This window comes from Mus caroli, chromosome 3 (assembly GCF_900094665.2).
Source record: "Mus caroli chromosome 3, CAROLI_EIJ_v1.1, whole genome shotgun sequence".
Classification (NCBI taxonomy): Eukaryota; Metazoa; Chordata; class Mammalia; order Rodentia; family Muridae; genus Mus; species Mus caroli.
The window spans coordinates 137,993,576-138,010,077 of record NC_034572.1 but is presented as its reverse complement, the minus strand read 5'-3'; the positions used below and the strand labels follow the sequence as shown (position 1 = coordinate 138,010,077).

The window sequence follows — 16,502 nt, the reverse complement described above, 5'->3', positions numbered from 1 at the left end:
TATATATATATATATATATATATATATATATATATATATATATATATATGCACCACTTGAGAGAGTCTCACACCTGCAAAGGCCAAAAGAGGTCTCAGATCCTCTGGAAGTGGAGGTGCAGACAGTTGTGAGTCACATCTGGGTTCTGAGAACTGAACCCAAATTCTCTTCAAGAGCAAAAAGAACACTTAACCACTGAGTTAACTTGCAAACCTTTAAACTGAAGAAAATATACCTTTAGAATGCACTAATGAATTATTATCAAGATCTATGGCCATTGGTGATTTTTTTGCCTTTCACTAATATGACAAAGTTTAAAGATACTCCAGAGTTGCTCTCATATATATGCATAAATACATACATACATACATACATACATACATACATACATACATACGTGTGTGTGTGTGTGTGTGTGTGTGTGTGTGTGTGTGTGTGTGTGATTCTTTATGTTTTTGTTTAAACAGGGAAGCCCCATCACTCGTCTGACCCTAATGAACCAAGCAGCAGAGCTATACTTAATTCAAATTATTGAAAAGGAATCCTTGGTCGGCCTGGTGACATTTGATAGCACTGCCACAGTCCAAACTAACCTAATAAGGATCATCAGTGATAGCTCCTACCTAGCGATCAGCACAAAGCTACCTCAATATGCAAATGGCGGAACTTCAATTTGCAACGGACTCAAAAAAGGATTCGAGGTTAAAAAAGAATCTATTTACTATCATTCATTGACTACTACATAGTACCATTGATGACTTCTTCAACTCTCAACAAGGGTCGTGAGTTCATGGATTCTTCATTTCATCATAGTCTAACCTGATCTAGACAAATCATCTGTGTAGAGAATAGAAAGTAGCCTTCCCCATTCTCTGTAGCCTATGTCCAAATGTTACCTGGTGCAACATCATGGGCTATGTTGCACTGGGGAGTGGATATGCAAGGAGAGATCAGTAATTGAATAACAAGCTCTTTGGCACCACCCTGAGTAGAAAGCAATGCCATTGAGAAAACCGTGAAAGTGGGTCATTGGTACCATTTGATACTGTGGGCACCGAAATTCCTGGCCCATCAAATTGGCATTTAAAATTACAGAAACCAAGGTGCTCCTCAGGCAGCAAAAGACCAAGCGTAAAGAGCACTGATGGAAGTTAAATGGTGTTAAAATTGTAAACTAAAATGTTAGGAGCACTTGTTGAGGGATGTAGCCCACTGCGTGTCGATAACTCTTGATATTCACATTTTCCAACCTAAGCCAACCTCCACTTGAGTCTATTTATCATCAAATACTAAGACACAAAATAGAAAGTCACCTTTTAAACTAATCTTGCCTCCAAGTAGTCACTGCCACCCTGAACACGTTGGCCTTAGAAGCGTGTGACCCCAGTCGGATTATGTCTAAATATTTTAGGGTCATTCAACTAGTCAGAGCCTAGCTCTAAAGGCTCAGCTTACCCACTAGCTTTCCCTGGGAAGTCCGTTAGAGCCTGGCCACCCTGCAGGCTGAGCTCCAGGTGATGCAGCCGTCCAGATTGCCTGGGTCACTTGCCTATCCCCAGGTAGTTCCTAGCATGATAAGAGAAAGCCATTTACTAACTTTGTACAGGACTTATGTGACTCACGCTTCCTCTTGCAAGTAGTGGGAGCACGCATGCATTAGATGACTAGGTCTATCAAGACTCCAGCTTTCCAAACCTATCCATTATACCCAGTTCCATGTGCCAACTGAGCTGGGAATGATAACGCAGTCAGGTCACTCTGAGGCAGAAGCCTAAGGACTCCTCCAGGACTAAAGAAGTTTGTTCTTACTTTTCTTTTATTCAGAAATTATTCTTTTGCAATTAATATTGTCGCTTTTCCCCTCCAGGCAATTACCTCCAGTGACCAGAGCACTTCGGGTTCTGAGATCGTATTGCTAACAGATGGAGAAGATAATGGAATAAGTTCCTGCTTTGAGGAGGTCAAACACAGTGGAGCCATCATCCACACCATCGCCCTGGGGCCTTCTGCTGCTCGAGAACTGGAGACTCTGTCAAACATGACAGGTACAACTTGGAACAGGGATTGAATAGAAAATGTTCTGGTTGTCTTTCTGCCGTACATGATCTTTCTCCACAAACAGAAAACTGCTCAAAAATTCCCTGTCTAAAAGTTAATCTTTGCCTCTTGCTCCTTGGGTTCTTTTCCCCTCCCCTGCAGCTTCCGTATACCAACGGCTCATGGTGCTCGTTATCTTTGTCACCATTTATTCTTTGCCTAATTTCAACTGATACCACTAATCTTAGCCTTGTTCTACGACTCCCAGCAGCATCCGAAATTATTTCTCAGCTTAAAAATACCATTCGATTCAACAGAAAATGTTTAGGCATCCAGATTTATGGAGGAACAAATGGAAACCCAGAGGCTAGACATGATTTGCAGAAGACTGCCATTCAGGACTCATTCCACCGTGGGGTATTTCTATCTCGTCCTAACACAGTCTAAGCCTGACCACATCAGCCCCTGTGTGGCTCCTTCAGTAGTCTTCTAGACGGGCTTTCTGCCATCTAGTAGTTACATAAGTGTGTAATGAATATCATACTTTAGGCAGTCGTTTCTCTCCAACGTATTCTTTCTTGGCTTCTTACATGCAAATAATCTCCTTCTGTCCTTTAATGTCTCCATTATCTATTTTCTACAATACATCAATTTTCCCTCCATTCTAAACAGTCAGTATCTCATTATCATCGACGCAGTTTTGATCCAACCAGAAAATAATCCACTAACTTTTAAGAGCTGGCTTGAATTTCACTGTTGTGGTATTAATTGTGTCATATCCAGGCATTGCTACAATAACTTGCACTCCTTTCTGGTGACTGATTAATCAAACAAATAACTGAAGTTCTTTGGGTTTCCCTTTGTTCTTAACACACTTTGAGTAGGTAAATTCCACTTGGAACACTACAACCCTAAGGATCTGGAAAAGCAATCTTCGGTGGACTGTAACTAAAGATCTAAGTAGCTTCTTCAGTAGATTGTTGAGCTCACAGAGTAAACAGGATTTTCCCATTTAAAACTCCCCTTTAGGAGGGCTTCGCTTTTATGCCAACGAAGACGTGAATGGCCTGATTGATGCTTTCAGTGGGATCTCATCTAAAAGTGGCAGCATCTCGCAGCAGGCTCTGCAGGTCAGCAAAACCCTTTGTCTTCTCACTGTTTCAATAGACACCCATCGTGCTAATTATTAGCTATTCCTCCCTAGCTGTCTTAGGTAAGGTTTTATTGCTGTACAGAACATGACCGGGGCAACTCTTTTTTTCTTTCTTTTTTTTTTTTTTTTTTTTTTTTTTTTTTTTTTTTTTTTTTTTTTTTTTTTTTTGGTTTTTTGTTTTTTTGTTGTTGTTGTTTTTCGAGACAGGGTTTCTCTGTGTAACCCTGGCTGTCCTGGAACTCACTTTGTAGACCAGGCTGGCCTCGAACTCAGAAATCCGCTTGCCTCTGCCTCCCAAGTGCTGGGATTAAAGGCGTGTGGCACCACGCCTGGCTCCAAGGCAACTGTTATAAAGGAAAACATTAAATTGGGGCTGCCTTACAGTTGTAGAGGTTTGGTCCATTATCATTATGGCGGACACATGGTGATACCCAGACAAATGGTATTAGAGAGGTAGCTAGCTGAGAGGTCTACACCTTGATCAGCAGGCATCAGAATGATAAGATTGAGCATAAGAGACCTCTATGCCCACCACCCATACCTTCTCCACCAAGGCCACACCTCCTAATAGTGCCATGTCCTATGGCCAAGCATACAAGCATGAGTCTATGGGGACCTTACCTATTAAGACCACCACACTAACTTAAAAATGACTCCATTGGATAGAAGAAACACTTCCCCGTTGAACTTGGTCTCCCATGGCTTAAACATACCTTGTCTCCTGCAGTCCTTTATTCCTTCCATTATTTTTAATCTTCATAATTTTTACAAATTTAATTTTAGCAATTTAAATTTTTCCTAACATATTGTTTTTACTGAAAAAAAATTTAATTGGTCTATTATTTTAACTGAAAAGAATTTTGAAATTTCAAAATTACACTGAACTACCTTAACTTTAAATTTCCAAAGTAATAGAAGCCGGGCGTGGTGGCGCACGCCTTTAATCCCAGCACTTGGGAGGCAGAGGCAGGTGGATTTCTGAGTTCGAGGCCAGTCTGGTCTACAGAGTGAGTTCTAGGACAGCCAGGGCTATACAGAGAAACCCTGTCTCAAAAAAAAAAAAAAAAAAAAAAATTCCAGAGTAGTAACATAGAGGTTTTTGCATCCTATATAAATTTCTGTTACAGTTGGAGAGCAAAGCCTTCAATGTCGGAGCAGGGGCATGGATAAACGGTACAGTACCTGTGGACAGTACCATTGGCAATGACACATTCTTTGTTATCACCTGGACAGTAAAAAAGCCAGAAATCATTCTTCAAGATCCAAAAGGAAAAAACTACACTACCTCTGATTTCCAAGAAGATAAGCTAAATATCTTCTCTGTTCGCCTTCGGATCCCAGGCATTGCCGAGGTAGGTCTGTTCTGTTGTGTTTGTGAGTTATCCATTTATGTTAGAAAGTAAAGGCATCCTCTGTTTCCAACACTAAAGCAGTAATAGGTAATTTTTCTTAAAAGTAAGCTTCATAGAACACAGGATTCATACCCACATTGTTCGTCTACTAAATCAGATACTATTCAGACTGGGTCAATATCTCGACAGTACACCAGCTTAGCTTGCAGATGCCCTGGCTCCACTCCCAACATCACAAAAGCCCTTACTCTCTTTCTTTTTAAACTTCTAAGTAATTATATACCCTAAGTACAGAGGAGGAAAACACTAGCAAAGCTCTTAAAGGGAATTTATTTTTTCAGACAGGCACTTGGACTTACAGCCTCTTAAATAAGGGTGCCACATCTCAGTTGCTAACAGTGACAGTGACCACTCGAGCAAGAAGTCCCACCACACTCCCAGTCATCGCCACCGCTCACATGAGTCAGAGCACAGCCCAGTACCCTAGCCGGATGATTGTGTATGCAAGGGTCAGCCAAGGGTTTTTGCCTGTTCTGGGAGCCAATGTCACAGCCGTCATAGAAGCTGAGAATGGAAATCAAGTCACCCTGGAGCTCTGGGACAACGGGGCAGGTAATGGGTGCCATGGGACTTAAAATTATTTCATTGGGTTCTATCTCAGTGTCCCTCTGTACACTTAAGAACTGTATTTCAAAGTGAACGAAATCTAGCTGCAATGTGTTAAACCTCTGCCCAGCTGTAAGCACTGAAAAGATAAAGAGAGGGAGGATATGTCTGGTGGATGTGTGGTGAGGTGTGGGGGAAGGGGGTGCTCCACGGGCCCGTACGGAGGCACCCCTTTCCCCTGAGGGACCAGCCACACCACCCACAGGATGGAATCATCGTATAGAATGAGTTTATTCAGGGCATGGGAAGGGGAGTTATGAGGTTAGAACGGGCAGAGAAAGGGAGGGGGGAACAGAGGGAGGTAAGGGGAGGGGAGGGGAGAGGAGAGGAGGGGAGGAGGGTGGGCCATGAGGACATGGAGGGGCGGGAAGGGAATGGGGAGAGAGCACAGCAGGAGCAGGAAGGTAAGAGCAAGAGAGAGAGGAGGGGGCAAGCAGCCCCATTTATAGTGAGTCAGACACACCTGGCTGTTGCCAGGTAACTGTGGGGCAAAGTTTAAACAAAATGCCAACAAGTACCACTGTCATCTTTAAAGTTCATTGGTTTTTCTTGAACCATGGAAGGAACTCGAGGACCATTTTTCTCACTTCCGGTGGCAGTGTTTTAATCCACTTTGTTATCTTTATATTTTCTTTTTCTTTTTTCTGTTTTCTGTTTTCTTTTTTGTTTGTTTGTTTGTTTTTGTTTTGTTTGTTGTTGTTGTTTTTGCTTTTTGTTTTTTATTTTTACGAGACAGGGTTTCTTTGTGTAGCCCTGGCTATCCTGGAACTCACTTTGAAGACCAGGATGGCCTTAAACTCAGAAATCCACCTGCCTCTGCCTCCCAAGTGCTGGGATTAAAGGTGTGCGCCACCATGCCCGGCTATCTTTATATTTTCTTATTTTGAAAAGCTTCTTATATGAAATAGGAGCCACAATCATTATTTAAATGAGCACCACAAAAAAAAAGGACTGAACACCTACTAAGAATTCTTCCATAATCGTAGGGTTATCATGTGACCAAGACAAACTTTGAAACAATATAGTGTGACCCTAGAACTCCTGTACTTGAAATTGTGCCACCTTAACTAAGAAACCATTGCCCAGTACTCACAGTTACAACTCTCATTTTTACTTACCAGGCGACTAACTCTTACATTTCAATGCCAAGGTGCTGACACACTCAAAAATGATGGCATCTACTCAAGATATTTCACAGACTTCCATGGAAATGGCAGATACAGCTTAAAAGTCAGTGCCCAGGCAAGAAAGAACATGGCTAAACTAAATCTGAAACAAAAGAATAAGTCTCTCTATATACCTGGCTACGTTGAAAATGGTAAGTAACATTCAAATAGAAATGTCTGGTTTAGGTCAAATAAATATAAGGAAGATCAAAAGCATAACAGAGGTCACCATTGGTATGTCCCAAAAGCAAATCTGGGCAATGGATTCATAGACACGTTTATGCATGTTTTGTAACCACTCCCCTCAATTCACTCCACTTACACGTTAAGCACTTCACTCAGCATCGTCTATGAAGCAAGCTCTGTGCTAGATGCTAGAGCTACAAATACGGATAAAACACAGTTCTTGCCCGCAAAAAAATTCACAGACGAGTATGAGATAAGGAAAAGATTAAAATACAGCTTAACTAAAATGTCACGTGCCCTCGTCCGCTTCAAAATGATGTTAAAACAAACAAGCTTTTCAATATCTGCACTGAGTACCTGCAAGATTAATTTACAAGAACAGACATGACAACATAAAAGTTATAATGTATTTGTTTTTGTTTGCTTGTTGTGGGGATGTAGATCAAATTGTACTGAATCCAGCCAGACCGGAAGTCCCAGAAGAAGCCACAGAAGCTACAGTGGAAGACTTCAGCAGACTAACCTCTGGAGGGTCGTTTACTGTGTCTGGAGCGCCCCCTGATGGCGACCACGCTCATGTGTTCCCACCCAGTAAAGTCACAGACCTGGAGGCTGAGTTTATAGGTGATCTTATTCACCTTACATGGACGGCCCCTGGCAAGGTCCTCGATAAGGGAAGAGGTGAGTCTGATGGCGAACTTTAAAATGTTATTAAAGAAACCTCATTACCTTTCATTTTTCTAAAGCTTCTTTAATGTCTTATTTCCGGGTAACACGTATGGAATAAATAACAGTAACCCACTATTCACTTATATTTAAATATAAAAACTGAAACCTCAAAAGATACTAACTGACCCAAATTATTCCTGTTCTAATAACTTAAAATTCCAACCCAGTTTTTTTTTTTCAGATTGTTTATCAAATTGCCTGTCTCAGTTTGAGCTATTTAAATTAAATGGACAGATGAAATAGCACTATTCTCTTGTATCCTTTTGTCCCAACAAAGGGCAATTTTCTAAGTATTTCTGTCTTTGCTCAATTTTATTCAATTACTGTTGAACCTGAAAATACTGTCAGAGTCTCTGTCACAAGGTTAGCTCTTTAAAGTCAACAAAGTACAAAATACACCAGGTAAACAGATAACTGCAGACAGGCAGACAGATAGGTAGAGGATAAATAGATACATAGTTACATAGGTACATAGATGATTGATAGATGATAGAGATATATAGATGATAGATAGATAGATATAATAAATATATAGATGGATAGATAGAGGATAGATGGATACATGGGTACATAGATGATTATAGATGATAGATGGATAGATACACCTATATAGGTGATGATAGGTTGATAGATACATAGAAGATAGGTAGATGATAGATAGATAGATATATAGACAGACAGACAGACAGACAGACAGACAGATAGATAGATAGATAGATGACACATAGATAGATTCACCTAAATGAAAAACAAGGATTTGTGAATAATAGTGGAATGGCCAGGACTTATCCAGGGACTTAACATGAAACTAAATGTTAATCAGAGGATTTAATTATGGGAGAAAAAAAATCAAAGTTATGTACCACATATTTTAAGTATTTCCAACATTACCTAAAAACATAAAAAATAAAGTTTTCATACCAAATAAGAGTTATAAATATTTTATCCTCACAATTCATAAGACATTCTGGGTCCATTTCTGTTGATTTCTAAAATCAGTATGGAATGTAATACTTGCACAGGAATCTTCCTTTCTTTTCTTGATAAAACAATAGTTACAAGAGCTAACATTCAGTCACCCATTAATTACCAATTTACCTCACTGTTCTAAACACTTTTTACTCATTACCATTTACAAATATCACTATCAGAATATCGGTAGTCAGAAAACTTCGTGTTAAATTAATCAAATGACTAAATCTCTGTTTTACACTTTAAAAACTGGAGATGAGAAAGATGACCGTATAGAACCAAGGTGCTAGCTGAGGAGGGAAGAGGTCCTGGGCCTCTGCTTACTGTTCATCTGGCGTCTGTGACCTTTGACTCTTGCCCTTCCGTCCTCCCTGTACCTGTGCTTCTCTGAGTGCTCCCCATCACTCCTTCTTTCAATTTAATTAACAGAAAGAGAAAAGGAAAGAAAATAGAAGATACTTATGGACTTAAGCTTTTACTCCACATGAATATTATGTGTACCTTGCTCTAATTTAAAGCAGAGTTCTGCTCTTTCTGTGTCTTTCTAAAAAGAAGCCTGGATTCTGGGTGGAAGACTGCAGCCCCAGAGAAGAGTCAGAGACGCATCCTCACCACTCTAACGTACGTGATGTTTCTCTTTTCTAGCATATAGATACGTCATCAGGATGAGTGGGCATTCTCTGGCTCTCCAAGAAGATTTTAGCAACTCTACTTTAGTGAATACTTCCGGTCTAATGCCTAAAGAGGCTGGCTCAAAAGAAACATTTAAATTCAAACCAGAAACTTTTAAAATAGAAAATGGCACCCAAGTCTACATTGCAATCCAGGCTGACAATGAAGCCAGTCTCTCCTCCGAGGTCTCCAACATCGCACAGGCTGTGAAGTTTATTCCTCCACAAGTTTATTTGGCACCCAGCACCCCTCCTGTTCTGGGTACCCCCAGCACCCCTCCTGTTCTGGGTACCCCCAGCACCCCTCCTGGTCTGGGTACCCCCAGCACCCCTCCTGGTCTGGGTACCAAAGTGTCTGTACCCAGTTTGACAGTTTTTGTACTTGTTGCAACTTTATTCATATTTTAAACTAGAAATTGCAGTAGAACTGAAATTCAACCTTTGAATTCAAATTTACTCTCCTCATTGTCTACTCTACAACTCCTTGTAACATAAACGTGAACGTTCAATACTGTAAATTTCCTATTTGTGTCTATTAAAATTATAAGTTGCTATATGTAAATCACAGTATTTCCTTAATCTACCTTTGGGGGGAAAATGAGTTAAAATGAACAACTCATTTTCTAAATATCAATATCTAAAAGCTATTACAGTAACTATAACATGTGATTTTTATGGAGATCGTTACACGAGGAAACAGAATATAAAGCTCAGAAAGAGAAAATGACGTCTACTTTCATTATAAATCTGCGGAAAGAGAAACACGAGCTCATTTCCAGACAACATTATTATATGGTCTTTGCATTTTTTTAATATGAGAAAGCAAAAGAAAAACAGGCAAAATCCCTAAGTCGGCAAATTGCTTCGTTGTATTAATCTCTGTTCTGTTATTCAACAGGACACTTGAGAATGGGTAAGGTATGGAGGAAGGGTTTTGGAGGCTAAGAGGGCTAAGGTCCAGCGAGTGGCAGGTTCTGGCAAGGACACCACGGAGTTCCGGTACTTGATACAGATCAAGGACAAGCAGGAGGCTGTGAGGAAGCACTCAGCACAGTGCACCTTCACAGGAGGGAACTGATTCCAGTAAGTGTGACTCTGCCTCTGTGGTCACTCGGAACAGCACAGTCATTTCCCAGCATAAGTTCAAGGTGGCCTGTAGAGAAAATAAGTCATATTCAAACCATACCAAAAGCCTAGTGACAAATGAGTATTGCCTAACATTTACACAAGACAGAGACTCTCTTTCTCATACAAAATCTATCAGAGACGTCCACATTCTCTTGAATCTTGGGCTGAGAACTACTGCTTACATGGAAACAAGAACTACTCTCCAGTGATTTCTAAGATTACATTCTGGCTCTGCTTCTAAAACATATCCTGTGTCATATACAATTTGCAAATTGTCTGAAGTCTCAGGTATAGCTACACAAGCCTTCCATGTCAGCCCTTGGGAGGCTGAGGCAGGCAGATCTATGCAGAGCTCCAGTACAGTCAGGTCTACTTAGCAAGACCCTGTCTCAAAGAAGGAAACTAAACTGAAGCTGAAAGGCCTGAGGTGGAAGATCAAGGCTGCCCTGTCCGAAATTGTAATCTAGAACAAATTCCCTCTCGGGAGCTTCAGCTTGCACAGAGGGCTTTCCTGATTCCCCTCCCCTTGGGAAATTATTTTCTGATTCTGAGTCCTCTGATGCTGTGCAATAGCTCTCTGCGGAACTTTCCCCACTCTCACTTGTATTTTTGAATATTATTTTATTCCAACTTAATCCACGAAAAAAGTCTTCAAGTCCTTCAGAGGCAATGCCCACACTGACGGCATCCTACACTCATACAGAGCACCAGTAAGGGGCACAGAGCACAGAGAAGCATGCTCATCTCTAGTGTGGGTGAAGGGTAACAAGAGATTTACTGGGTGGTGGAGGGTCACTTGCTATGGCAAGTGCTCTTTATTATGTTTCTCTTTTATTTAGTTAGTTACATTGGTTTGGGCTCTTTGCTTGTTTGTTTTGTTTTGTTTTGTTTTGTTTTGTTTTGTTTTGTTTTGTTTTTTGAGACAGTCTCATTACATATGTAACCCAGCAGTGTAGGACACCAGATGTTTCAGGCATTATTTTAGTTAACGTTTGCAATGTTTTTGTTTTGTTTTGTTTTGTTTGTTTTTAGAAAGATACTTGCTCTCCTCATTTTACAGCTAAGGAAACTGGGAATGAGAGAGGCTAAGTCGTGAAGGAGAGTTTTCTTGACAGAAGGAAAATGGTTGAGCTATTAAGGTGATACTTTATGTATGCCCAAATTCACCCAAGACAAACAGATGGGTTGCCATAGCAGTGACTCAAGTAGATAGAAAGAAAAATGTTTATAGTGGGGACAATGTGGGAAGATTTCACAGCCTTTATCAAGCTTGGACTGCAAGCTGGGACAGGTGCAACAGTTGAAGATAAGAACACGAAGAAAAACTAAGTTTTCCCTGCAACCAGCTGGCTTTTCCCATAGCCTCGGGCAGCTCAGGGATTTCTCATTCCCAGCATAAACCCTGGAAGACTCTATTTACAGTTTTACAAATTAAAGCCATAAAAACAAGTTTTAATTAGCAATCTTATGTCAGCATTGACACTTACAACAGCATGTGATGTTTAATAATAGTGTATAATTCTAGTTGAGTTTTTTAGGTGTCAAAGTCCTGCTTGAAGTGCTTTTCCTGCATTCTCTCATGTGGTACTTCCCAGATTCTATAACAATTCTGTCACAGAGAAGATGAGAGTCTCCGTTCCAGATAAGAGATTAGATTTCTCTTACTCTGTATTTTTAAGAATTTTTTATCACTGTTAATTACATGTATGTCTGTGTGTGGTTGTGTGTGTATGAGTTCAGGTGCCAAGGCAGGCTAGAAGCATTGAATTCCTGCAATCTAGGGTTACCGATGGATGCGAGTGCCTGGCTTGGGTCCTGGGCACTGCATGAGCAGTGTGTGCTTAGTGCTGACCCACAGCTCCACCTGACTTTCTTAGACATTTTGTTCTCCATAGATTCTCAAGACATTGGATGAGAGATGATAATCATGGCTCAGTCCTGTGGTCTAAATGTTAATCTCTTCCACAGACAGCCTCTCATCCATCTCCAGGAATAGCATTCCAACTAGTTACCTTAGTCTAGGTAAGTGTCACCTAAAATTAGCTATTACAAAAGAAAGTTTCAAATACAAGAACAAAAGCAAGCAGACTTCACAAAGAACCAAAGAGGAAGCCCACCCCCCCCCAAAAAAAGTAGAGTAGGAAAGTTTTCATTAAAATAAGACCTTAAATCCTCAGTGAATAAATTTGATGATGGACTAGAAAATACCTGTAATTCATTTTCACTTGCCTCTTTGGAAGTCAGACTGCTGGGCATAGTGAGGCTCATCAGTAATCCAGCACTTGGAAAGTAGGGGGATGGACCAGGAGTTTAAAGACATTTTCTAAAGAATGGTCCATTCCCTAAGACTTTCTGATTCTCTTCTCCATGAAGAATGTCCCAATTCTGGGCTCCTTAGTGGTGCAACACAGCTCCTTATAGAAGCATGATTGCTCTGTTTTGCATTTAAGTCTTACTGTGTTCCCATCTAACGGAAAGAACAAGTCTCCATGTTCTTGGGAGCCAGTGCCTACATTACTCAGTTCTGTATCGCTGAATAGGAGAACACTGGCCTGGGACATGGAACACAAAGTAGCACTCATCTTTATTTCACAGTAATAAAGAAGAATGAGGAAATAAACAACCAACACACATTCAATGGTGGTTCAGGAACTCGTTTGCACAGAACTTACAGAAACTGCCTTCATATACATTTTTCTTTATATAAATATAATATTTTATGCATTTATACAAATTACATTGTATATGATATAGAAATATATATGTATAACTATATTATATATTATGTATATTATTTATAAACATATTTTGTTTTTTCAATTAAATATACCCCCTTGCTACCTCTCAACAACATGGCTTCTTTTTGTTAATAACATTATAACATATGTTATTAATATACATACATACATATGTCTCAATATATAAATATTACCTGCTTGGCCAATTTAGTGTTACTTGTATGTATATAATTTCAGGGCTGACCACTGGATATTGGGTAACTGTAGCTGGACTTTTTGCTGCTTTGTGGATTCTTCTTTCTTCTACCCTTCTCCACCTTTTCAACCCCTTAACATTAGATAGGAGAAAAAAAGAACAGAGGGAAAAAGGGGGCATCATTATTATTAGACTACTTCCTCATGATTAGAGGCATCCAGTGTCTAGGGTCAAGTTTGATCTTCACTGTCAGGATGCTTAATTTCTTCTTGTTGTTTCTTCTTTGCACACCACTACTTAACAAACCACAACCAACAGCATCCAACCAATAAACAACCATCCACCAACAGCAACCAATCAATAACCAACAACCCACCAACAGCATCCCCACCTCTCCAAGCCCTAACACTATACACCCTCTGAGGAGTCCCCAGGATTCCAAACATCACACACTCACAGAAACTATCAGCAGCTGGCAAAATCACACCCCTGCTAGAGCATGAGGCAAATCCTAGTCAGCTGCTGTGGACAGCCCAAAGCAGCCCCATATCCCACACCTGGGAATAAAAAGAAAAACACATTCTCATAATATTTCTGTCTTTAAAGAAACAAAATTTATTACTACAGATGACCCTAGGAAATTCTTTCTTCTTCTTTCTTCTTTTCTTTTCTTTTCTTTTCTTTTCTTCTTCTTCTTCTTCTTCTCCTTCTTCTTCTTCTTCTTCTTCTTCTTCTTCTTCTTTCTTCTTTTCTTTTCTTTTCTTTTCTTTTCTTCTTCTTCTTCTTCTTCTCCTTCTTCTTCTTCTTCTTCTTCTTCTTCTTCTTCTTCTTCTTCTTCTTCTTCTTCTTCTTCTTCTGTTTCTGGCTTTTCTTTTTAAAAGGGTCTACTCCATGTGTAACACAGCAATATAAGGCCCCATGCCCTGCTTCAGGAGTTATTATATTTAATTTTCACAACATTCCTTTTTAAAGACCTCATTGACCTCGTTTTGAGTCAGGAAAATTGAGGCTGAGAGAGAAATTATACTCAGAAAAATAATCTCTTCCTAACAAAAGTATTTAAAATCTAGTAAGAAGATGTGTTATGTTGGTAAGATGAGCTTAAGCAACAAGTCAGAGTACAACAGTGACTCAGGAAAGGTAAAAAACATTAAGATGCTCCAAGAAAAATAATGTGGGAGGATCTTACAGATAAGGTACATCAAGCCTGGGCTGGCACAGTGGATACCGTCAACAGTTGGAGACAGGGCCACGCCAGGAAGGTGGTTTCCCACCAAATAGCCAGTTTTTCTGGTATTCTTTGGCAGATTCAGGGACTCTTCATTCCCCACTTAAACACTGGAAGGCTTACAGTGTTGAAAAATAAACTCATGCAAATAGAATTTAATTACCAAAACTTTGTGGCAACTCCACACTGTATACTTACTGTAACTTAGAAACTACAATAAATGTGTTTACCACAATACCGATACCCATGTCACTTAAAAACCAAAGCCTTAGGTCAGAAAAGGAAAGTCCCAAGAGATATCAGCATTTCTATCAAATTATGCAAATATTCTGGTCCTGATTCAAATTCCCGAAGCACACACATAAATACCCTTCTATGCTGCTCCTTCTCACTGGAGCAGTGCGAACATGGTACCAGGACTGAAGGTCCTTCTGTTCTTCACCCTGCATCTCCTGCAGACTGCAGAGAGCTCCATGGTGCATCTCAACAACAATGGATATGAGGGTGTGGTCATTGCCATTAACCCCAGTGTGCCAGAGGACGAAAGGCTCATCCCAAGCATAAAGGTAAGAAGGGTTATTTTTTCCAGATCAATAATTTTGTTACCTGCACATCTGAACTCACACACACAGTTACACATTCACACACACACAGTTACACACTCACACATATGGTTTTACCCTCCCAAGGGGCGCTTTGACCATCTTCATCATGTCTGCAGTATTATCTACAGTCAAGATGGGAATCTGCCTAGCTTTATATTTTTATTATATAATAAAATCTGTGTTTAAGCTGTTAATAATTTATTAACTTGGTAAGGTAAGACTTCAGAAGAAGAGTTCTCACACTTTATCTTAGTAATGTTGGTTTACACAGTCTATACAGCAAATGTCCTGCCCACTCCTCCAGCTGCTCCTACGTGCTCAACTTTGGAAAACCGAAAATCCTTACCTATCTTACCTTGAAGGAAAACTGACACATGCTTAAAGCTGATGTGTTGCAAATTGAATTTGTTTAATAAAATGTTTGCATCATGTGTACTTTGTCCATAGGTCCTTGCAACATCTCCATGCAGTGCTTAGGAGCAGAAGGCTGGGTTCCTCTAAAAATGGAATGACTTGTTTGTAGGATTGTAGCAAGTAGCAGGCAGAAGCAAACCAGCCTTATTTGTCTTTATTATTAGCTCTTGAGCCATGCCAGAGTGACTCAATGGGTTATAAATACAGCTGTGTATACATATGTGTAACAATGATAATTGGAGATGAGGTCTTGAATTTGTTAGGGAGAGTGAGGGTTGTGGGAGGAATGGGGGAAGGGTGTAGACACATTCATATATAAAGTTTACCCAAAAAAATGTGTGTTTTTTAATAATCTGGTCATTTATTTATATGCTCTACTTGGGTAGTAACTCAAAATAAAACAAAAGCAATTTTAATTACATAGAATACGATAATTGCCAGACCTTAAGCTCCCTGTGAGTTTAAACAATGCAATTGTAAGAAAATTGATTAACGCACCACTTGCCTGCAGACTTCTGACTTTCATCCGTGTTATGCCTCACGCATAGACTGCAGTTCCATCTCCAATCCAACTGCCACCTGGAGGGGTGGGCAGGTGAGGGTCAGGGTTAGCGTTGGGCATGTGGAAATGAGTTTACAGATCCAGGAGATTCAGTCAAATGTATCCCAGTTTTTCAGTTACTCTGTGCACACATACTGTTTGCTTCTTCTGGTTTGGGTGTAGATGATTTATGCTCAGTTTGTTTTGAGATTGCTACCACAATGCACTTTTCATTTTGTCAGGAAATGGTAACTCAAGCCTCTACCTACCTGTTTGAAGCCAGCCAAGGAAGAGTTTATTTCAGGAGCATAAGCATATTAGTCCCGATGACCTGGAAGTCAAAATCTGAGTACTTAATGCCAAAACGAGAATCGTATGACAAAGTAGGTTTCCTGTCCAGCTCCTAAACTGTTTCTTGTGTGTTTTCCAAACGAATATTTACAAGGTTTGATAATTATTAACCATTAAGTTAGTAATAAGTATTATAACTTTTGTTGCTTTTGTGTGTTTGTGTGTACATCTGTATGGACTATGTGTACACATCCACATGTTTGTGTATGTGTGTGGAAGCACACACACATGCTCTCCCCAAGTGTGTGTGTGTGTGTGTGTGTGTGTGTGTGTGTGTGGTCATGTAGGAGTCAGAGGTTAATATTGGGTGTTTTCCTCTATTTGCTTTGGACCTTTAACTTTTTAAGACAAGGTCTGTTACTGAACCTG

The 16,502-nt window shown here is 40.0% G+C and overlaps 2 protein-coding genes across 3 annotated transcripts in view; both read left to right on the top strand.

The window, feature by feature from the left end:
* LOC110291494 (calcium-activated chloride channel regulator 3A-1-like) overlaps nt 1-9,340 on the top strand; it is a 19,466-nt gene extending 10,126 nt beyond the window's left edge. Inside the window, exons 7-15 of one of the 2 annotated variants that reach the window (XM_021158672.1) lie at nt 468-701; nt 1,868-2,045; nt 3,067-3,167; nt 4,318-4,542; nt 4,884-5,154; nt 6,359-6,526; nt 7,002-7,241; nt 8,907-9,158; nt 9,249-9,340. In XM_021158672.1, coding sequence (XP_021014331.1) covers nt 468-701; nt 1,868-2,045; nt 3,067-3,167; nt 4,318-4,542; nt 4,884-5,154; nt 6,359-6,526; nt 7,002-7,241; nt 8,907-9,158; nt 9,249-9,340 — 1,761 coding nt within the window. Of the gene's footprint in view, nt 1-467; nt 702-1,867; nt 2,046-3,066; nt 3,168-4,317; nt 4,543-4,883; nt 5,155-6,358; nt 6,527-7,001; nt 7,242-8,906; nt 9,170-9,248 lie in introns of both variants that reach the window. The other variant, XM_021158671.1, reaches the window with a different exon arrangement.
* Nucleotides 9,341-14,610: 5,270 nt separating this feature from the next.
* Nucleotides 14,611-16,502, top strand: part of LOC110290751 (calcium-activated chloride channel regulator 3A-1) — a 48,138-nt gene continuing 46,246 nt past the window's right edge. The window contains exons 1-2 of the mRNA XM_021157463.1: nt 14,611-14,788; nt 16,025-16,165. Of these exons, the coding sequence (XP_021013122.1) occupies nt 14,630-14,788; nt 16,025-16,165 (300 nt within the window). The 5' untranslated portion in view covers nt 14,611-14,629. The remainder of the gene's footprint in view (nt 14,789-16,024; nt 16,166-16,502) is intronic.